The 25,372-nt window shown below is 32.6% G+C and overlaps 1 protein-coding gene across 2 annotated transcripts in view; it reads right to left on the bottom strand.

The window, feature by feature from the left end:
- Nucleotides 1-25,372, bottom strand: part of CSMD3 (CUB and Sushi multiple domains 3) — a 1,080,374-nt gene that overhangs the window by 932,217 nt on the left and 122,785 nt on the right. For both annotated transcript variants that reach the window (XM_003782396.2, XM_003782397.2), the window contains exon 3: nucleotides 11,964-12,076. In XM_003782396.2, the coding sequence (XP_003782444.1) occupies nucleotides 11,964-12,076 (113 nt within the window). The remainder of the gene's footprint in view (nucleotides 1-11,963; nucleotides 12,077-25,372) is intronic.

The raw sequence follows: 25,372 nt of genomic DNA, 5'->3' as shown, positions 1-25,372 counted from the left end.
AGGCACCATGAAACAGCGTGTGAAGCACAGTGAGTGAAGACGAGGGCCTGACTGTATTGACCAGATGAGCTGCACTGCCAGAGATCCATCTGTAATGTGTAAAGTCAAGTCTTCAACTGAAAGTACAGTGAAAAAAAAGTATTGCTAAGTGCCTTCAAAGATGACAGATAACTGAAGCAATTGTTATAAATGCAAACTCACATAAATAAAATGATTTAGAAAAATCATCATTTTTCCTAGAGACTGGGAACTACCATCATTAACGTAATCATCAGTTGAAAAGAGCAATAACTAATCAATATTTATCTAGCCAAATAATTCTAAAAATGCCCCAATACATGACTTGAGATAAATTCATATTTCCTGACAAAAGGAACCATCAACATTTTCTTCAAAATGAATTATTATTATAACTACTCTGACTTTAGCTTCTTGTATTCCTTCAACTTTATATCCTTTAATTCCCGCCTACTTTAGCTTGTTCTTATGACTTTGCAAGAACTAAAATTATACTCTCCCTCCACCTATGGCCAATGAAAAACATATTTTTGAGATTTTATTCTTTTCTCTATTATCTTGTTAATTAAGATTTTGACAGCAACTTTTCACATTTGTGAAAAACCCAAGCTCACTTTAACATATATGAAACATATAAAACCTGAAGAATATTTTAGATAATACTACATAGGAAATATAATTTTTATTTGTATATTAAATAGATTTTATAAACCTATGTTGTCCTTTGTGGTATGAGGTAAAAATTAAAAATCAAATTTAAAGCTGACAATTCTAAATTAAATACTGAAATTTTAATTTGATGACATATTTCTTTATGAATAAAAATTATATCTAATATGTAGTATAGTATATATGTATATACATATATACACAAAGATATATACCCGTTAAATCAAAATGATTGAGGCTGTTTATTATTACTATTGAAATATTTGATTTTAGGGTGGTGCCTGTGGCTCAAAGGAGTAGGGCGATGGCCCCATATGCCAGAGGTGGTGGGTTCAAACCCAGCCCCGGCCAAAACTGCAAAAAAAAAAAAAGAAAGAAATATTTGATTTGCACATTTTATTTCTTTTATTTTTATTTTTCATGATATTAAGAAGTGGTATAGTAAAGAAAGTAATTATGTAAATAAGGAGGAATCCAATTCAAACTTAATTTTCTAGGATACACCACAATATTTAGAATCAAACAATAAATACTAAATACTTCTTATCAATTTAATACTTTTTGGTAAGGGGACAATAAATTCACGAATTAATTTCTAAACCAAGCTCATAGTGAACCCTTAAACCACTATTTGTGTGCTATCAATTATAACAAGTACACAAAGCATAGACTTTGTGTGAAAACCAGGAAAATACCTCTGACATAAAGTTAGATTTATAAATTAACCATTGCCTCAATTAAACTTCATTCTAGCATGCAAATAAAATTTTTTTTCTGTTGTCTCATTAATTAATTTATCAATTATAGAAGATGACAGAAATGATACATTTAGCAACACACATAAAAGAAATTCAGTTTGAAAAGGGATTACATACTTAGTTTGATCATCCTATTTCTGGAGAAAAAATAAAACCTTAATTCCATCCTATCATTTCCATATGAAGCACAAAGCTTATATAGGTCATATATCACTGACTGCAGCAATTTTTCATTACCAGCCTGGTTTGTGTATGTGTGGGTTATATGAGTAATTTCATAGTTTTAAAATGTTTCAAAAAGCTATTAATCCAAAAAGTAAAGATTTTAAAGCAATTATACATGAAATGAATTGGTAATTTTTCTATCATTTATAGTTTTATAAAGATAGAAGGCCAATTTCTTTTCTAAACCTTAATCATTTGATGTAAACATCTGTGAAGATCAGAAGTTCTAAGTGATTAAATGTAGTTCATGTCTGCTTTTTAACACATTGACTGGGGTTTAATTCTTTAAAGTGGGAGATGTATAAATCTTTCCTCATTACTAATTCAAATTGCTAGTCTGTGCATTAGCTGAGTTTAAAAATCATTTATTAAGTGTCTGGAATATGCCAAGAATGTGCTGAAATAGGAGGTGCATATACAAAATGAATTTCCCTCTTTCATTCTTAAAAGTCTTTAAGAATGAAAATCCAGTAACTTCTTTTATGAATCTACCCTATCTTTATTGCTAGCTAACTACAGTAGAACCTTCAGAGCTGATCACTTCCCTACACTGACCACCTCCTTAACTTGACCTAATTTTCACAGACTGGACATGACCACTACAGTAGAATAGGCCTAGGTCTTTGTGTTGGCCCTCTCCATACACTGACCAGTTTGTTACAGCCCCTTAGGTGGTCACCTTATAGAGGTCTACTGTATTTAATAAATGGGATTTTATAACATAATCTTATCTGGCTGAAATTTAGCTGTTTTACCAGAAGCATAATTGATGATTTTAAATTTTAAGTTCTCCATTAAATTTCATGGCACTACAGTTTAAATTTTTAAAGCTTAAGAGCTGGAAATAACCTCTAAGATTAAACAAAACACTAATGTAATTTGATATTTTCAAGGATAAATTTTCATTAACGTGTGTGACAGGTAGCTAAATAGAATAGCAAGTAGTATAACTCTCCTTTTGTATGTCAAGTACTTAAAAAGACAAAGAATCCGTAAGTTACAAATGAAGTATGCAAGACTATATTTTATCTTTTATGATATTGTTTTAATTCGCAAGATTATCAGCAATCTTATTTTAGACATGCAATTGTGTACTAAATTACATTTGGTCACATCCACTGAAGTATAAATAGAATGAGTGATAGTTTATAGTTAGTTCTAAAATAAGTCTCCAAAATGTATATAGTTTACAACAGTAAAATATAGTTTATAATTATTCATACTGGGATGTAAATAAATTCAATGCTTTGTTAAATTCTTGGTCTTTACCACTTTGCACATAATTTTGAAAGATGAGATAATTTATGTGAAATAACTGTGATTGGCACATAGAAATCACTCAATAAATGTTTCTTAGTTGTGGTAGTCGTATTGGGCCAAATTTTTATAATTCTGAGCTAAAATATGAAAATTATTCTTTAGCAAATTTGCTAAAGGTAGGCATTTTGGTTCCATAATGCATTAATTAGTCACACACATACACAATCAATATGACAGAATAAATATCCTGTGTTTGAAGTGGTTTTAAAGACTATGTCTCATTTATTTTACGCCTATTACTGGTTATTGAATTGTCTAAGTGATCAGTGATAAAATTATTCATTGAATAATCCCACACATTAAAAATAACGATTATATATAACATATAACAGGTGCTAATTTATCATGTTTTACATGATACCAAAAAAGTAAAGATTTTAAAGCAATTATACACAAAATGAATAGATAATCTTATATTACTTTAATATAAAATTAAATAATATAGTAATATATTACTAAATTAAATAATATGATAATATATTACTATATTACTTTATACCCATGGTACATTGTTCCTAAAATGGTAGGATATTCCATTATATGTTATCATATGATCTTTCACTTATTACGAACTATTATGCCTCTTTGCAAGTGAAATATAAACAGATTCCATATTATAAAATAGCTTTTAGCAGGAATCAGACTACAGCATGAATTTTGTGTGGTACATTTAGTTTTATTGTTTTATCAAATCATAGCTGTGTACATTAATGTAATTATGGGGTACAATGTGCTGGTTTTATATACAATTTGAAAAACTTTCAAGAAACTGGTTAATATAGCCTTCACCACATTTTCTTAGTTCTTGTATTAAGATATTTATCTTCTACACTTAGTAGATTTAACATGTACCCTTGTAAAATGCACCATAGGTTTGGTCCCACAACTACCCTCCCTCTACCCATCTTCCCCCTCCCCTCCCTATCTCCCCCCTTCCCCTCCTCTTTCCCTTCATCTTGGGCTGTAGTTGGGTTATAGCTTTCATATGGAAGTGTGGGTACTTATAAATTGGTTTCACAGTAGGGATGAGTACATTGGATACTTTTTCTTCCATTCTTGAGATACTTTGCTAAGAAGAATATGCTCCAGCTCCATCCATGTAAACATGAAAGAGGTAAAGTCTCCGTCTTTTTCAAGGCTGCATAATATTCCATGGTGTACATATACTACAATTTATTAATCCATTCATGGGTGCATGGGCACTTGGGCTTCTTCCATGACTTATCAATTATGAATTAATCTGCAATAAACATTCTGGTGCAAATATCTTTGTTATACAGTGATTTTTGTCTTCTGGATATATACCTAAGTATATAGGTATATAGAGGAATTGCAGGATCGAATGGCAGGTCTATTTTTAGATTCATAAGTGATCATAAGTGATGTTCAAACATCTTTCTAAGTGGAACGTATTAGTTTGCATTCCCACCAGCAGTGTAGAAGTGTTTCCTTTTCTCCACATCCACATCAACATCTCTGGTTTTAGGATTTTGTGATGTGGGCTGATCATACTAGAGTTAGATGGTATCTCAAAGTAGTTTTGATTTACATTTATCTGATGATTAAGGATGATGAGCACCATCATTTTATCTTTGATAAGCCAATTAAAAATATTCAGTGGGAAAAAGACTTCCTATTTAACAAATGGTGTTGGGCAAACTGGCTGGTGACCTATAAAAGCCTGAAACTGGACCTATACCTTTCACCATTAACAATGACAGACTCTCAATGGATAAAAGGTTTAAACTTAAGACATGAAACTATAAAAATACTAGAAGAAATTGCAGGGAAAACACTTGAAGAAATCTGCCTGGGCAAATATTTTATGAGGAGGACCCCCCTGGGCAATGAAGCAACACCAAAAATACATTACTTGGACCTGATCAAACTAAAAAGCTTCTGCACAGCCAAGAACACAGTAAGTAACGTAAGCAGACAGCCTTCAGGAGAAGATATTTGCAGGTTATGTGTCTGAGAAAGGCTTAATAACCAGAATCCACAGAGAACTCAAACGTATTAGCAAGAAAAGAACAAGTGATCCCATCTCAGTGTGGGCAAAGGACTTAAAGAGAAACTTCTCTGAAGAAGACAGGTACACGGTCTACAGACACATGTGTGGTACATTTAGAAAGATATAAGAGCACTGCTCATTATCATTCATAAATAGTGTATCTTATCAAAAATGTTCATAGTTATTTTACTATTCAACTTAGTATATATTAAATTTAAATTAAATTTGTATGTATCAAATTTATTTTTTTATACAACAGTTTTTTACTTTATTCTTCATAACCCTAAAATGTGAATTAGAAGTCCTATAAAACAAACTTTTGGAAATAATCGGAAGACAATCAAGTGTATGATAAGAATAATGATATATGGTAAGAACATAAGCAGCTAGATATTCACAGAAATTTAACAACTCAGAGCTTCAAGTTTAAGAAGTTTCAAAAAATGTCTCAAAAAATTATATGCAAAGTAATAAAGACCAAGAATTTAACAAAGCATTGACCTTATTTTTATCCCAGTATGAATAATTATAAACTATATTTTACTGTTGTAAACTGAATACATTTTGGTGACTTATTTTAGACCTAACTATAAACTATGATTCATTCTATTTATACTTCAATGGATGTGACCAAATATAATTTTGTACAAAATCACATGGCTAAAATAAGAATTTCCAATAAATTTTTAAGAGCTCTTAAACACTACTAATATTTAAAAGCAGGAAAATAACCTTCTACAGTTTTAAAGTTAGTGGGCCAACCTAGGTTAAAAGACGTTTTAATAACAGAAAATTGCATCGGTGAAGATCATAGACTAACTTACATTCACCAATTGTCTATTGTGCTTGGAAAAAATGAGTAGAACTTTATGGTAATTTACTGCCACTGATGAGAAAAACATGAGTCACATGGAAAGACATCATGGTCAGGCAGTCATCCATTACTTTATATGTATGATTTGATTCAATGAAGAACACAGATGTTATAAGTGGCATCATAGAAGTTATGAACAGAAACCTGAAAGAACACAAAATTCTTGAGAAGTTACTACAATAGAAATTTCATGAATTTTGGTCTTTTGGGTATAATAACTCTGTAATCCCAGATGATTTGAAAATATAAGTAAAAAATAGTTTATAAAATGATTATGCTCGATTAATACCCATATACAGATTATATACATTTTTCTTTAATTCTTTTGAGTGGCTCTTCAAAATTAACTATTTAATAGGTTTTTTTTTAAGACCTGTGTCATTTACATATGAAAACTTTCCATGGAAAATTTATCTAGCATTGAGCAAAATTGTCTAGATTATCAATATCTAATTTTGTTCTTTTTACTTGTACATTTTAAAGCACATAGAGATAGTGATTAGAATTATTTTTACCAGTGGCTGAGAAGGCAAGTGAGGAGGGGATATGAAGAAGGGTTTATTAATGGTACAAAAATACATTTAAATAGAAAGAATGAGATCTAGTGTTTGTTAGCACAATAAAGCAATGATATGAAACAATATCTAATGCATACTTCAAAATAAATCCTGAGTGAATTTGAAATGTTTCCAACGAAAGGTAATGGTAAATGTTTGAGCTGATGAATGGTCACAGTGATCCTAATTTGTTCATTACACACTGCATGCTCTTACCAAAATATCCTATGGACACCAGCCATATGTATAATTAGTAAGTATCCATAAAAGTTAAAAACTAAAATAAGGAAAAAATAAAACATTTTGTTGATTATTTAACTTCACATTTAAAGTAGCTTCTTTTGCCTAATGCTAAACATTTAAAATATACTTTAAATTAAAACATTAAATATAATCAGCAGGATAATCTAATATAGTAGTCCCCTGCACCGCCACCATCTGGGATTTTGCTTTCCTCAGTTTTAGATACTTTTGGTAAAACACAGTACAAAAATATTAAACAGAAAGTTCTAGAAAGAAACAATAAGTTTAAATTGCTGGCTGTTCTGAAAAGCATGATGAAATCTTTCCACTCTGTTCTTTCCTGAAGATGAATCATTCCTGTGCCCCGCATATCCATGCTGTATATGCCCTTGTATACCCACCTGTCCCTAAGAGACTTAGTAGTGGTCTCTTATCAGATTGAACAAACTATATACACCCTGTATAGAGTTCAGTACTATCTATGATTTCAGGCATTCACTGGAGTAAAATAATGGGGGAGTATATTTGGAGTAAAAATAATGGGGGAGGCGGGCTACTGTACTCTGAGTTAGTATTTGAGAAAAGTAGCCTATTCCAATTTTTAGGGTTTCCTGATATCAAGTAGAATCTTACTGAAATATGATATTGAATTCTATGCTGATTCATCTGTTATGTTTAGAGATGTCGTCTGTGACGACATCTCTAAACATGTTTGATTATTTCAATAGCTCTCATTAAAATAACTGACCAACAAAATGCATAGCCTCTTTTGAAAAAGAATTTTAACTCTGTAAAAGATATATATGCATATATATCTTTTAAATATATATATATATATCTTCTCCCATAGAATTGAAATTCTCATGCATAAAAGTAAGTACACTTTTAAACACATCAAAATATTATCAATATTATAACTGTTATTCATTGAATGCCTACGGCATCAGAAGCTAATATGACACTCTCTATATATTATTTTATTCCTAACAACACTATGAAGTAAGAATAATTATCACTTCAATTTTATGGTTGAGAAAAATGAGATTTAGAAACACTATGGATTGGGCAGCACCTGGGGCTCAGTGAGTAGGGCGCTGGCCCCATATACCGAGGGCAGTGGGTTCAAACCCATCCCTGGCCAAATTGCAACAAAAAATAATTTTATGGGTTGTGGAGGGCACCTGTAGTCCCAACTATCTGGAGGCTGAGGCAAGAGAATTGCATAAGCCCAAGAGATGGAGGTTGTGAGCTGTGTTGCCATAGAACTCTACTGAGGGTGACAAAGTGAGACTCTGTCTTTAAAAAAAAAAATCATGGATCTCATCCAGTATAGGTATCTTTACAGGGATAACAATTCAACAAATATTTTTCTTTGCATCTTATTTATACAACTGAAGAATGGTTTAGTCTCTTCCAGAAAGAGAAAAATAGCAAACAAAATTTAACAGTCTTGGTAAGTATAAGGATCTAGAGGCCTCTTATTAAAATGTATATGCTTAGGACCCTGTTACAGAGTCTGATTCAGGATATGTTAACTGGGGTCATGAATTCTACATTTTAATGTATCATCTAGATCAGCAGTTCTCAACCTGTGGGTTGCGACCACTTTGTAATAATCAATATACATCCTGCATATCAGATATTTACATTATGATTCATAACAGTAGCAAAATTATAGTTTTGAAGTAGCAATGAAAATAATTTTATGGTTGGGGTTCTCTACAACATGAGGAACTGTGTTAAAGGGTCATGGCATTATGAAGGTTGAGAACCACTGCTCTAGATGAATCTGATGTGTGTGGTTCAGTGTTGGCTGTTTGATAAACACATATAAATGCATGAGATCACTAATAAATTGATATTTCCTATGATCTAATACAGAAGGCCAGTCTTAGAAAAGTTTTGAAAAGGTTAAGAAATAACTACTATGTGATTGTATAGAGGAGGATAAAATGAGTTAAGACTCAAACATTAAGATTATCTTGAAATAATATCAAAAAAATACAACTATAAACTTTGAGAAAATGTCTGGATTATTAGATTAAAGTTACTGCAGCATAGATATAGGGTCCAGAGGTATAGTTTGAGGTAACTGTGGAATAAAAATATGATTCCAAACTGCAGGGAGGTGGGAGACAGCCTTTGAAATTTCAAGCAAAGTTTTGTGAACTTCACAATATACCATTTGGCTTTGACAATATCAAAGGCTATAGTTAAATGAATAAATGCTTGTAGCTGGACTAAGACATACAGATTTGCATGTGATGTCAAATACCCCTCCCCTTTATATATATATATATATATACATATATCTTGTGCATATGTTATGTTATATGGCAAAGGGATTTTGAAAATATAATTAAGGATAAGGACTTTAAGATAGATAAACTTCTATTATCCAGATAGGATATCCAAGCCAATCACACAGGCCTTTAAAAGCAGAGAAATGTCCTCATGTGGAATCAGAGATGTGTGGAAGAAGGCAACAGATGGATATATCAGAAAGGGAAATCAAAGAGATTTCCGGTGTGAGAAGTATTTAGTGCACCACTTTCCACCTCTAAGATATAGAGTTCTCATCCAGGGAGGAAAGAAACATGTAAGAGATATGGACAGTGCTCAGCCGGTAGCCAGCAAGGAAACAGGGATTTCAGTCCCACAACCTTGAGGAACTGAATCCTAGCAACAGTCCAAACAGGTAGCAAAATACATTTCCCCCAAAACCTTGTGATGAGTCCAATCCACCAACATTTTTATTTTAGCCTTGTGGGCCTCTGAGACTCAGAGAAAGCAGCACAGACCACCAGTACATTTTGATCTACAGAACCGTTGAGATAATATATTTTTCTTTCTTTTAAGTTATTAAGCCATACCCAAAGATTGGGCAGCATGGTAACCCATCCTTCATTAATACCTGACTAGAATCTTTTTTTTGTTTGTTCGCAGACACGAAGTCTCACTTTTTTGCCCTCCGTAGAGTCACACAGCTCACAGCAACCTCCAACTCCCGGGTTTAGGAGATTCTCTTGCCTTAGCCTCCCAGTAGCTGGGACTACAGGCGCCCACCACAGTGCCCAGCTATTTTTTTTTTTTTTCAGTTTTTGGCTGGGGCTGGGTTTGAACCCGCCACCTCCAGCATATGGGGCTAGCGCTTTGAGCCACAGGTGCCACCCAATGCCCTTTGAGCCACAGGTGCCACCCAATGCCCAGCTATTGTTTTGTTGCAGTTCACCAGGGCTGGGTTTGAACCTGCCACCCTCGGTGTATGGAACCGGTGCCCTACCAGCTGTGCCACAGGTGCCACTCCACCTGACTAGGATCTTAATGTTAAGTCACAACTTCCTTAGCACACATTTAACTGTTATATAATATATGAATTCATTTGCTCTGAAGCAAAAACAACAGACCAGAATTTAAATTGTACATGTACATACAATGGAGTGCTATAAAAAATATTTTTAAGTATGGATCCATAAAACCTGACAGCAAAACCAAAAAATGCCAACATAATAATTCATAAGTACATTTTCAATATTCATAGTACTTACTAAAACAATAAACTAGCCTAAGAAATCTTTTTATTTTGGTAAAGAGAATACAGTCATTCTATTAAAGAGCCCTCCATAGAAAATTATTGCATTACTAACTCCTTCTTCAATATTGCCGAAATTATACCTTAAAATTAAACCTTTGCAGTTCTGGAGTTTTAAACTATGAATTAAGTTGCCAAGATTAAAAATACTCAGCTATTGTAAAAGCCCCATAGAAAAATAATGATTATTACTATCACAATGGGTAAAAGTAAGTCTTGGAGTCCATCCTCCTCTGCTAGACAAAAGGCAGTTCAGAAACGTATTAGGTAGAAAATAGTGCTCAGCAGTGCTGCTACGTGATGTTATTTTGGATATAAAACAGAAAAAGTATTTTTATTCAATTATTTGCTAGAGGATATTTCTTTCCTCATGAGAAAAGTAACACCAGATGAAAACAATCTTTAAAACTTTTTCTACCTACAAAAATGTTAACCTTTATACTGTAGCAGTTCTGTTTTATACATAATTATTTTCTAGTGTTCCTTAAACGTATCATATTTTGAATGATTGTTTTTGGCAGGCTTTTTTTTTTTCCAGGTCTGGTTTGAACATACCACCTATGGCATATGGGGCCAGCGCCCTACTCCTTTGAGCCACAGGTGCCATCCCATATTTTGAATTATTATGTGCTTTAGAAAGTAACTGCCCTGACACTGTGTTTATGTATAGCTTTATGACAATATTAGACATTTCTAATGTCTAATGATGAATTCTGGATATATAGTTTGTGGGCAATGAATTTCAAACCTAATATAATCTTCCCCTCAGTAAAAGAATGACTTTTTCCTAAATTAGGTGGATAATTAATTGCTAAATCATATACATAACAAATTAAAAATCCATTTTTTCTGTCTGAAATCTTTATGAGTAAATTGTTTTGACATCATAATTATTATCGCAATCATATTTTAAAAAAATGAAACACGTGCAGATTACGTACATTTTAACCCCTTAGCAGAGTTGGACATTATCCCAATAGAAAACAATTTTTCCATATGTAAGTGTCTGCACTAAGATTTATAATCTTAAATAAAGATTACAAATGACCTCCCATGTGTTCATACCAAGTTTCAATGGCAAATTAATTTGTATCAAACAATTAAAAAAAAAAAAACAACTTTCAGTTTTAAGAGCATTTTAGTTAGTTAGTTTGTTTGTTTGTTTTTCTGTGTTTAAGGGATTATAGATCTGTCTTCCTAGAAATGCTGTTGTAGAAATGGAAGATTCCAACTCTTTTCTCCTTCTGGATTTTTTCTCTTGACTTTAATTTTCAGAACAACTGTTGACTAGTTTGTCTTCTAGTAGATAATCAGAGCAGAGGGAGGTATAGGGTAGAATCTATGCTGCCTGAATCATCCATCAGGTCCAAAGTCCTGTTACTCTCACATTGGAATTCTGTTTTGTTAATCCTCAACCTTGTGGATTGAGGAGGTAATTTCATGGTCTCACCTCCAAAGAAGAGCTAAGGGAAAGAATTTCCTATGCCCAATCACATTGACAAAAAACATTAAAATCCACTAACATTTTATTTTACATGAGTGATTAATAATTAGTTAAATCTGGGATAAGATTTGAGATAACAGAATGAAGTATCACCTTTATCATGTTGATTCTTTTACCATTGCCATACTTGCAGAATTCTTGCTTGTATACAGTAAACTCGCCAGTTATTTCTTGTATAGCACCATCGCTTACCTTCATAATAGACTTTAAATCCATGCGCACTAACTGCAAAATCACTGGTCAGACGTAGTGAGAACACAGATTTGGTACTCGTCACTGGCGGTGGCAGATGGAATCCTGTTAACCTAAAAACGAAATGGAGTTTATTGTTGGAGACATCGTCATTTTACCTGGTAGAACTTAAGGAGGACTAGAAGTCATGTCATCAAAGCCCCAAGCTTTTTGTGAGTATATGTGTATGTATTTATGACGTGATCAGAAGTCATTCATCAAAAACAATTTTGCACATGTACATTTAAAGTACATGTAAATAAACATTTATTTATACATATTATGTGAATTACTATTTATCATACATATCCCACATATCATCTACATAAAATATTATTTAATTCAACTTGAGAAGATGAAAACTTCTGAAAGTATATATTTGTGCAATTTTATGCTTTAAGTTTTAACAACTGAATATTTATACAAAAAGAGTGGAAATATGTAGTTTAATAATCAAAGAAGACATATTACCTAATATGAAGTATCGAAACTGAAATGCCTGCAAATGGCAAGTGATTTTGTTTTATCATATACCAAAATTGCAGTATGTTCTGCTAAAGCGAATAGTGTAAAATTACTTTATTGCTACAGTTGCATATGTCTATGTAATAAATATTTACCTGGTGTATTTGATTATAATTTATTACTTATTTTGCTAATAACATATTGCATAAAAATATAAGCTTAAATATATGAGGCTGTTTATATTTGATACATTTCTAAAGATGAACAAAGTAATAAATAAGAAAGAGTACATTAACAAAATACAATTTTTTAAAAGCTAATGGAAATACTTTTTTTGCTTTTTATTTCCTTTTTTGTTCTTTTCCCATTTGAAGTTGTTAGACCTTTTTACTTATTAATATGTAAGAATTATATAAAAAAGAGGTATACTGATTTTATATACTTGTTATTTTTGCCTAATACTATATGTATAGGATTAACTTCTCTGAAATTTCTATGTATTTTTAATGCTGTATAGTAGCAGTTCTCAAGTTTGTCTCAGGTCTGCGTATATGCTAAAAAATTAGACATATTATAGAATAAACCTATCAATATATTTCCCTATTAAATGAAAAACTAGGATGATTTTAAAGTGTACATTTATTACTTCATTTTCAAATAACTAGAATAAACCCATTACATGTTGACACAAATGATATTAATATGCAAGGACATTTTCCAAAACAATGGCAAAAAAATAAGACTGCAGTGCATTAAAAAATAAGTCTCCTTATTGTCTGCCTTGGTAGAAAGTCCCCAGCATCTCATATCTATTTCTTTATTCGCTGTTTTGCAATGTGTTGTTTTAACTGATAGATGGGAAAAACACCTGACCTCATTAGATATTTAGTTGGTATTTTAGCTAGTATTCTAATAATTTTTGCAGTTAAATGTAGGTACTTCTTCCTTGGTGTTACACAAACAAATGATAAGTTAGTTGCAATGTTGCATTCAAAACTATTTACAAGTATTAATAGATATTGTTTTACTCTGTAATAATCCATCAATCCACATGTCCTTGCTATAAATCTTTTTTACCCAGGCACTCTTTTTTTTTTAACCATCATGCATTGGTCATTTGAAAGATGTTGGTTCACAGAGTTGTAGAGATCTTCCAAATACTGATAAATTTTATTACACAGTATCAAAACATATTTATTTTTATTGCTACTGGTCTCTCAGAAAAAAATCTTTAAATGTTGGGAAGCTGTAAAGATTATAATGGTACATTAAAGTTGTCAAATTCTTATTTTTATTTTGTAAGGTCTCAGGCTTTATCACTGACAATAAATCCTGTCAGTTGTTCTCTTGGAAATGGCAAGACAGGGTCATTCTGGGGTGTGGGGGGGAATACACGTCAAATAGTTTGTCTGTCAGTCATTGTTTCATTTGAATGTATTTCATTTTCTTTATATTTAATTTAATTAACTAACTTATTTGTTTTTGAGACAGTGTCTCATTCTATTGCCCAGGCTAGAGTGCCACGACATCATTACAGCTCATAGCAACCTCAAACTCTTGGGCTCAAGTGATACTCTTGCTTCATCCTTCCCTTAATGGGGAACACAGGTGCCAGCCACGCTTAGCTAGTTTTTATTTTTTTAGTAAAGTTGGGGTCTTATTCTAGCTCAGGTTGGTCTCCAACTCTTGAGTTCCTGTGATCCATTTGCCTTGGCTGCCCAGAGTGCTATGATCACAGTCAGTTATTTTTTTAAGTAAAAGGAGCATTCCACTAAAAAAGTGGATTGTGTAGCTGATGATTCAAGCAACAATGTCATTGATTCTCTTTGAGACAGCCCTCACATTTTGATAGGCACAAGCAGAACTTTTGTGTTTTCCTTTTTGTCACACTGACAAATGAAAAAGAAGAGTCCCATCGAATGGAGATTTAGTAAAATAAATTGTCTTTAGCTTCAATAAGGACAGTCTTAAGTACAACTGGAAAAATTTTTTTTTGCATTGGAAATATGTGGCAATAAAGAATATGACAATTAAAAACTACTAGTACTCCTTTGAGACCACTAATTGAGTTATGCTAATGCACCAGGAGTTTTGCCCACCATTATTTTTGTACCTTGAAGGCAGATGTCAATGCCTAAAAAAAAGGTGAATAATATCTCAGTATTATTATGGAAATTTTTTTTATCTTGTGGATCTCCTGAAAATGTCCCAGGAGCCTCATGCATCCATGTACTACCTTTCAAGGGCTGCTTCGATATAGGAATCAGTTACATAAACATACTACGATTTGTATATTCCTTTTAGCATCAGTGAACACTTGTGGGATGTTTATAATTTGTTCAATGTGCTTACATCAATATCCTTGTAAAAGTCTATTCTGATACATTTTGTAACAGCTTCTCTAGCCTCTAGAGTACTTCAGTCCTCAAGTTTTCATCTTTCTTCATAAGCCACATCCTACAAGGGGCATAACGAAACTGTTTTCAAACTTCCTGTTTTGATTTCTTATTTGGCCTTTGTTGAAAGAATATCTCTTAAATTATGAACACGTAGTGTATCTCCAGTTATATTTTATATATATAAAGCTGTATATACACTTCTATAAGTGTATATACGGTGTATATTTTATAAGTGTATATCTGATATGCAGTATAGTCAGATTTACAAGGATGTCCAACCCCAGGTCCACATGTGAATAATGTGAGGACTTTTTTGCTTATCTGTGGTGATAGATATTATAAAAATTGTGCACAGACCTTTTATTTTTTCTGCATCTGCTCACTAGTGTTTGTGTACTTAATGAGTGGCCCAGGACAACCCTTCTTTTTCCACTGTGGCACAGAGAAGGCAAAATTTGTACACCCCGAAAGCTTTAGAAGACAGATGTTAAAAATACTTATATGCATATTCTTTTCCTATTCCTGATCAAAGTTGCCACACACTTAAACCCATTATAACCTCACAGACATGTAGATCTGGGCAAGGCATAGCTCAGCTGGTTCTTTGCTTAGAGCCCTAGAGTCTCATAAGGCTGAAATGAAGGTGTGGAAGGACTGAACTGCTTCCTGAAGGCTCAGGGTCACGCAGTATCAGCCTCTGATTCAAAGCAATATAAGGATGTTGCTAGAATTCAGTCCATGCATTTGTAGGATTAAGGTCCCTGTTTCCTTGCTGGCTCTTGATTTGGGGTTATCCTCAGTTTCTGGAGCCTGACTTCACTCCTTGCCTTGTGCCTCCCACCTCCTTCTTTTCCTCCATCTTCAGAGCAAGTAATGGCAGTCCAAGTCCTTCCTCTAATCTCTGTCTTCCCCTTTCCCTCAAGTACATGCTGCTGCTGCTGCTGCTGCTGCTGCTGCCTTCTCCAGCTCAAGAGAGAGCTTTGTTTTTAAGGGCTAAGTAGATTATGCCCCAAAGGATAATTCAACTGTTTCCCTATCTTTATATCTGTAACCTTAATTTTGCATGCAAAGTTCCTTTTGCCATGTGCTATAACGTATTTGGGTCAAGGAGTAACTAGGAAGTTGTTAAATAAACAATTTTCTAGATGCTTTTCAACTTCACTTCTTAACATAAGGATGTGAAAATAAAATATTTCTCACTTTAAATATTCAGAGTATTTCTTCTCAAATGAATGAAGAATGTTGTCAGGAAAAGAAAAGACAGATGGTTTTGAAAACACGACAATCTCAAAGCCTATCTATTTCATTATCAGTTTATGATGGTATTACCTTTGATACTATGTCGTGAATAATGACCTTCCAAAGATACCCCTACAGAAATCGCTGGAATTGTTGGATGGGTCCGCATACATGACAAAAGGAACTTTGCAGAATAATTAACACCTGTTTGGCATCTCATTGCTTGACAAATTCATTAAATTGAAACATTAAATATTTGAAATATACTTCACGCATTGACACTATTATTAGATATACAATTGTGCATTGTTACTCAGGAATATTATAATAATTTAATATTTTAGACAATATTTACAGCACCATTATCAAGTTATTCAAGGCAGTAGTGAAAGATGTGAAGAATTTTTCACTTTTAGCCCAAGCTAGTTTTCTGTAGTTATAATTAAATAATCAGCATGTAGCAGTGTGCTGTACAGTGAGAGATGTGTTCTGTTTCTCAGTTTAATACATGAGTGAAGAAGATGTAAGTCTTTGTATTTATTTTCACAGGACAATTGTATCATGAGGATTCGTGGTAACATGTATTTTCTCCCGTAATTCATTGCATGATTAATTTGAAAAATGACTCATTTGTTAAAAACTTAGTTCAGTAATTTTATGGATGCTATTATTTAATAAGCATTTCTGTTTCTCCTTTGAATACTAAGTTTCAACAGCTCAGTATTTGGACTCCCTGTTCTGCTGTCACTGCTTTCCACAATGAGTGCCATGTAAGCAGCCCTTGGGAAATGCCTATTTCATTAATAAATTGAAGTGGTAGGAGAATGCTGATGCCATCTGAACAATTTCTTTTTCAGTCCAAAAAAGAGTTTTATTCTTCTAAGAGTTTACTCCAATTGCTAAGAAAATCTGCATAGTCGGGGTAGTGCCCATGGCTCAGTGAATATGGTGCTGGCCTCCTATACTGAGGGTAGCAAGTTCAAACCTGACCCCAGGCAAACTGCAACAAAAAATAGCCAGGTGTTGTGGCGGGCGCCTGTAGTCCCAGCTACTCAGGAGGCTGAGTTAAGAGAATCACCTAAGCCCAGGAGTGGGCACTTGTTGTGAGTTGTGATGCTACGGCACTCTACCAAGGGCCATAAAGTGAGACTCTGTCGCTAAAAAAATAAAATAATAAAATAATAAAAAAAAAAGAACATCATCAAGAAAATCTGCATAGTTGACATACTCTCCTTCAGACAGAACATTTCTTTTCTATCTCAAATTCAAAAATTAAAGAGATATTATGTATCTCTTGTGCATCTCTTTGAAGTGTCTTTCCATGTGTAAGTATTGTGATTGTAAAACTTATTTACAGGTGAAGCTAATGTAATTTTTATCTTTAAAATATGAATTATACATTTATAATGTTTAAATATATACATTTTCTCCTTGCTCTAACATATTTTCTAGGTAATATTAGAACTTAATATTTTATAAATGGATATAATTTTTTCTACAGAATCATTTGTACAGATTCAGATATTTGTAAAATTTAGGGTTTTGCATATATTGTTTAAACAGAGTTATCAATTATATTTTCTTTACATTGATGTATGATAAATTGCACACGGAATGGCCTTTCATGTTTCTTTGAAAAGAGACTAGAGTCCAAGTGAATCTTCTTCAGTTATGATTGAATAAATGACACCTCAAAAATAATCACTAAATTGTTTAAATGCATCTGGCAGGCATTAAAGCAAGGTTATAAATTCATAATCTCAGACTCATATTCGCAGCTTTTCTTGCTATGATTTTCCTGTGGGGAAAATAACTTTTCTATAAAGGCATAATGCATTTCCAATTCATTTTTGTTTCTACACAATGCCTATATAAGTCTCTTCACAAGTTTTTGGAATAAGTAACATGATTTTATTCACAGCAGAACTTTAATCAGTTAAGGCAGGTCAGAACTGTATCATGATTATAGAGTCATTGAATTAAAGGTCAGGAAGGCGATGGGGAACCATCGTTTTTTGCAGTTTTTGTTACCTTTATACTAAAATCATCAGTGTTTAGCAAAGATATTTCCCAACAGAAAAAACTAAATAATATTAGTAAACTGAAATATCAGGGCGACATGATATTTCTAGAATCATGCACTGTAAATTTCCTTAACATATTTTTAATACAAATTTAGAAAAATTGTCTAATAAAGAGTTGAAATGTATTATTTCTCCTAAGTAGTAACTTTGTTTTGTGCCATGACAACAATCACCATTTTCTCTCACCCTAAATTTGACTTTTAAAAATACAAGTAATCTCAGATTTAAGAACAATAATTTATTTTTAATACAAATAGCTTCTTTGAAAATTCAAATAATCCCCTCTATTTTTAACATTTTTCTTTATTTGGTTCATACTTTGTTATGAGCCAGGACTGATGGTCTATGGCCATTTTTCCAGTACATTTTCTCATCTGGCAATGTTTTGACTTATTTTTTTCATCTTACATTTAATAGTTTCTAAGTTACAGTATCTCTCCTCCCTTCTCTTTACTTCTGCATTCATCTGCTATCATTTCTGGGTATTTTATATTTACTAGACGAGAGACTTTTTTTTTTTTTTTTTTAAATTAATATGGAGTCTCACTTCGTTGCCCTCTGTAGGGTGCTGTGGAGTTATAGCTCTCAGCAACCTCAAACTCTTGGGCTCAGGTGGTTCTCTTGCCTCCCGTCCTCCCTAGTAGCTGGGACTACAGGCGCCTGCCACAACACTCAGTCATTTTATTTTATTTTATTTTTGTCTAGCAGGCCTAGGCCTGAATTGAACACACCAGCCCAGGTGCATATGGCGGGTGCCTTAACCACTGAGCTACGGGCGCTCCCCCCAAGACAAGACACTCATAAGGGACTATTGTACATTTGAAAGATCAGACAAATGGGGCATGTGATGCTGTCACTTTCGTTACTCATTTTGGATGAAAACATTCTTGAAACAATTCTTCTTAAAAAAAGTCATAATCATTAATGATGTTTAATATTACAAGGAGTAACTAGGTACAAGAAGAATTAAATAATTAACATATCTTTATATCAAGAACTAAAATGAGAAGTACTAAAATACTTGGTAATTAATTCAAAATTAATAGAAAATTTAATTGTAAGAAATCCACTTAAAATGTCAAAGCGTATGCTCTTGAAACACTATCTTTTGTTTAAAAAATGAATATGAATTCCATATTGTTGAACTAAAATACTATTTAAGCATATTACTAGTGATAATGAAACAGGAGAAAAAACAGCAATGGAGGAGGGGAAGAGTAAGAGAGGGGAGAAAGAGAGGAGAGAGAAATGGAGAGAGGAAAGAAAGAGAGATTGAAGGATAGAGAAAAGGGATCAGATAGAGAAAGGGGAGCGGGGAGCAGATAGAGAGAGGAAGAGTGCTTTGTTTAAAAATAGAAGTGGTAATATTACCCAAATCCCCAAATTTTGTGAATGTTAAATAAGAGAATCATGTGGAATAATCGTGTATTTTGTCATGAAATGTTAGTTTCATTAGACATGTGAAAATCCATTGCCCCTTCCTCTGCACTCTGTGTCCTTCCACTGCTAAAATAAATTACATTACTAGCACCATCACAGCGATTTAGGATTACTAACAGCAAGATTTTTAGACATAAAATATCTTACAGTTTTACCTTGGTTCAACAGTTCTTAAAAGTGATTCAGATATATATACAGGGAATTCTTGGCCGAAACAATCCATTAACCTATTTAATTGCCAAATGGACAGGAAACCACAGGAACAAGATGATATTTAAAGTAATTGGCTGTTCTGTAAAAGTAAATCATGCATACTCTATTGATATTGAGGTCCGTGAAGCACAGCACAATAATTCACGGCTGTGACAAAATGTCAGTACTAGTAATATTAAAGGATAAGATGGTGATGGCAACATTGGACTAATTATATCATTCATTGAGCATAGAAGAGTTGAAGTGTCTAACAAATATAAAATTCCAGAAAGAAACATCATGTGTGAGAAAGGTAAATTTGCTGTGTTGTTTGCTGGGTGTACTTGGTATAGCCCTAGATATGAAAATGGACATAGGTAACTATCTAAACACAGAGAGATAGGAAAAGGGAGTGCAGTAGACATGGATATGCTATAGAGATATGCCACATGGACAGAAATGTAGGCAACCAGCATTCATTTCTACTCTTTCCTATTATCTTCACTTTATTGAAGAGCTTGTAAATCTTGGAATTACACTTACCAGACTACCTCGCTTTGTCTATAGTGTTTCCTACTAGATTTTGCCAATGACACACTTCCATAAGACTTGGAATATGAATAAAAGTATAAGCCATCATATGTCTTGGAAAGTAGGTATATGAGCATCAGCAGGTGTTGAAGTTAATCCATTGGTTTACCATTATGCTTGTCAAAAACAACCATTATGTTTCTGCAACAACTGAGGTCATCTGGTATTTTCCTGACACATTTTCTTACATATTCTTTATTTCCTGAAAATTAGTGAAGGCTCTCTTTGATCTCTTTAAATTGTGACTAACAAATAGATGAGAGCATGGATAATGGTTTTATCCCATTCTTCAATATTTCCCTGCTTGTAGTATTCAAGTTTTTCTCTTCTTCTTCTTTTTAAATTATTGGATACATGGGGCATGCACAGGACTATAAAACTGCTACCCCATGGAGAAAACATTTTCTTCTTAAAAAAAAAAAAACAGCTTAAGAATACTCTTAACTCAGTATATCTGGAATCATCATATTTCCATGAAACTCATTCCTTACAATGGCGCTGCAGTTTCATCAAGATCAATGTATTATTTCTAGTAATACATTACTAGAAATTTCCTTCAAAAATCAAGTTTTCCAATATGTTGTTTTACTACTGCAAATACGTCATACTTCAAAACTTCTAAAATGCCCACTTTCCTTTTATCCTTTTTCCCCTCATTTATTGATATGTAGGGCTGTAAGTGACTATAGTTTAAAGCAGACTAGTTGAACTGATAAAACTAGAAGTGCAGGAAAATTTTACTGGATAATGAATCAATTTCAGATATTTAAATCCATTGTGCAATGTTTACAGCTCGCATAAAAACCTGCAAATGCTAGTGAATGTGTTTTAGTAAGCTGTGGAATCTTCAGGGACCACAGGAAGCTGCATTCCAGGGTATGCAGTTGAAAAACGTATTTTGCTGTTTGTAGTTTGATATTGAACAAGTTATTGTATCCCAGAAACTATAGAAAAAAAGAGATTAAATACTAAAAATTACCCACAGTATGTTATGAAAATTATTTGTGATAATTATTTTTAAAAAAAACTTGCTATAATGCCTGACACATAATGAACAATATTAGTCTTGGCATATTTATTTTGATGATGAAGCCACCCAGAATTCACCCGATTCTGACAAACACATTCAGTGATAATTCCAGGGCTCTAGATTTACCTAGAGTAAATTTCAATACTTCTATTTACTATTGTGTGACTTTAGTTAGGTTACCTCTCTCTGTTTCCTCACTTGCTAAATGTAGATGAAAATAGTATGTACTCCTTCAGTCCCTGTCTAATTAAAAAAAAAAAAAATTAATACAAGTACATCACTGGGAAAATTGCCCGGAATTAGCAACCCTACAGAAGTGTTTTGTGCTGTTGCTATCCACTTCTGACAAAAGATGACAGGTCTGAGAATTTTAAAAGTCCTTTCACATACCAATCAGAATTTGTTCCTTGAGCACCCAATTATGGACAATTCTAACAAATTTGGAGTGTTTCAGTCTAAGGTAATCTTTCTTCAAGTAGATGCTCTTATGCTCTACCAGGTTGTTTACTATTTTTCTGCAAAATTTAGCATTCCTAACTCTTTTGATCGTTTTGGATATACACTTAGTAAATACTCATCATGTACTATTTACTTAAGGTCAAGTTAAGTCAAAAATATGACTAACAAAGAGATGAGAGCGTGGATAATGGTGTTCAACCAGAAAGGCAGAGAGGGAGAGAAACACTAAGAAGCAGTCTAAGTCCTTTGGAACTTAGAATTCTTGAGATTGAGTCGAGTGGTTTCCTCTGATAAGACCTGCCTCCCTTTGGGGGGTACATGTGAAACATATTTCACAGACAGTATTAAGCACATGTCAACATGTGAGTTTTAATATATTTCTTTCTGGGTCCTCTATACTTAGTAAGAAAAAAAGAAAAGAAAACACATGTTCCTACAAATGCGTACTCTGTTTTCTCCATATTGACAACTATCTGTTTGATGTACTTACCCAACCTACATCAATAGGAGTTAGAGTTTAACTCAAAATGTATGGCTCCTTCTATTTTCCAGAAATGTACTATTAACACAGAATCTCTTGGATTTAGCAAAACATGAAATTTAAACAGCTTGTCTTGCTCTCTAGACATTTCAAACATACACATACATACATAAAATTTAGAAGTCTGAAATTTCTTCTGTTAATTTTCTCTAGGCATTAAAGAGTTTGCATATACAATCTATGTCATGACATAATACATAATAGATGTATACATAAGCTATTTTCTTTTGATGTGTTCCATGATGAAGGCAAATCATAATTTGTTTACCCTAAAAATCATGGCAATACTTGAGATTCTATGACACTCACCAGTGTTGAGGCTTAAAGATGTTTAGAGGAGAGGTATATTATGTCACAAAAAGTACATAGATGACTACAACTGGAGATTTTGAATAAGGCTTTATGATGTCAATGATTAAAGATATTTTGATAAAAATACTATGCAATTTAATTTAGATTTTCTAAAATTAAGGAAAGCAGAGATTATTTTTGCTGAATAAAATGTTGTGTTTATAAAGCTATTAGATAGAAGTGATTGAGAATTGACAACTACTATTACAAGATTCATATCCCATTCGTTGCCTTTATTGTGCCCAAACAACTTTCTTATAAAAATATTGCCATTGCCCTTGAAATGATTATCTCTATGTGTGGGGGGTGTGTGTGTGTGTTTGTGTGTGTATGTATAGGTGCACTTATTAATATAAGTAATGAAAAACATAGCATCCAAAGCCCTTTTTAATTTTAGTTTAAACAAAAATACAATCTGTCTTTATTAGACTACATTATAAGAAAAATACTCATAAGAGAATTCAGTGACATAGAACATGCATGCAGTGACTTTTTCTGCCTAATTTATGACTGAATTCGGACATAATTTATGAATTAATTTAGTTTTATAAGATGATCATTTTTCTTGTCAAATGCTAAATTATTCAGTCAATTAATATGCTATGTTAAAATAATAATCATAGGTCAGATACAAACATTTACAGGAACAACAATTGGTTAAAGAATTACTCTTTGTGCTGTTATGAACTATTTCATTCTGTTGACATATTTTTAAATTACCTATTTATATTATCAGACTAAAATAATTGTAAAATTTTCTACCTCACAACATTAAAGATGATTTAGTTCAATAAACATTGCAAATATAATTATAATGCTATGAATATGTGTTATTATAGAATAATGCCTTCATATATTTGAATGTTCTATTTTTCACCATCCCAAGGATTCTTATGACATTTACTAACACAGAATATGGCAACTTACTTATATTTTAATAAACTCTAACAAATACATACTTTGGTTTTCATGAAACATGGAAATATGACTTGAAATTAAAGTAAATGTTGCACTATTATTTGTCTGTCTCAAACATAAAAGCTTGTCATAATACATGTGATTTTCCCCCATATGAGGAAGTAAATGTGGCATTAACACCGAGTGATAGGAATGAAGTAACTCATCATAATGCTACTATCATTTAACATTCCCATGACAAATATGGTGTGAACTTACAGGGAGACTTAAAGAAAATTTTATTTTTACCTTGTATTTAAGGACAGATATTTCAAAATCATGTTTTTTTAAAAAAAGTGAAGTTCCTGTGTTAGATGTAAAGCTAACATATTCATGAGTACCATACAGAAGAAATAGAAAATACTAAATACTTTCTATAAGGCCATATATCTATAATATATATAGTCAACTTAATTCCAAATAATGTTTTAAATTTGAACTCACTGTGCTCTCTGAGCTATTAAATATATTTTGTTGCTATAATCTATTAAATTAAATATTCCACTACTACATGTACATGAATGTCTTAATTTAATTTTGAATAACAAAGATAATCATACTATTTTGAATCACAATTCAGCATGCTAATTAAACTATTTATATAGACAAAGTTATTTTATATTAAATCCATTTTAATATAGATTTTATATAAAGCTATTTTATATTAAATCATCAGAACTATTTTAATTAATGGAATAATGTTAAATGCTACAGCTATTACATTCTTACTATGAATCAAGTATTCAGCATACATTATTTCATTATCCCCCATAGCCTAAATGACAATATGTGACTTTATTTTTTTTATTATGTCATTTTGAAAATGAGAAAACCAAAGGTCTAAGAAGAGCAATTACTTTTAAAAAGTCACAAAGTCAGAAATTTAGGCCATTTTCTTTTTCTTTCTTTTTTTTTTTACAGACAGAGTCTCACTCACTTTGTCACCCTTGGTAGAGTGCTGTGGCATCACAATTCACAGCAACCTCCAACTCTTGGGCTTAGGCAATTCTCTTGCCTTAGCCTCCTGAGTAGCTGGGACCACATGAGTCCACCACAATGCCCAGCTAGTTTTTGTTGAAGTTTGGCTGGGGCTAGGTTTCAACCCGCCACCCTCGGTATATGGGGCCAGTGCCCTACTCACTGAGCCACAGGCACTGCCCACTTTAGGCCATTTTCTTATTGCTTTTCTGTGAGAGCTCTTCATTTGTCTTTCTAAATTCTTAATTTGTTGACCAATTTATCCATATTATCTGTGCATTGGAAGTTAGTGTGAATGTTTAAAACTAATCTGTGAATCTGACAATTAGAAGATCTGAGTAGCTTTAGTGAGGTGAAAAATCACATTTAATGATTATTAACTAAAACAGGAGAGTAGGAAGTATAGAACACCCATGTTGACTATTGCTTGAAGAAGTTTGTGGAATGAATCTTAGTTAAAGTGTGATTGGAATTCCCCTTGATAAACGACAATGATGATTAGACTTGTTTCATGAGCAAATGATGTACTGAATAATAACATTATAAGTAGTAAGGAAGGGTCACAGAAGCCAAGATTTCAAAGCTATTATCATTAATGTTTATGTAAAATATTTTTGTGTGTGCCATCCATTGAGTTTTACATA

The sequence above is a fragment of the Otolemur garnettii genome, unplaced genomic scaffold (genome assembly GCF_000181295.1).
Source record: "Otolemur garnettii isolate 467f Iridium unplaced genomic scaffold, OtoGar3 scaffold00004, whole genome shotgun sequence".
Classification (NCBI taxonomy): Eukaryota; Metazoa; Chordata; class Mammalia; order Primates; family Galagidae; genus Otolemur; species Otolemur garnettii.
This window is presented reverse-complemented; position numbering and strand designations above follow the sequence as displayed.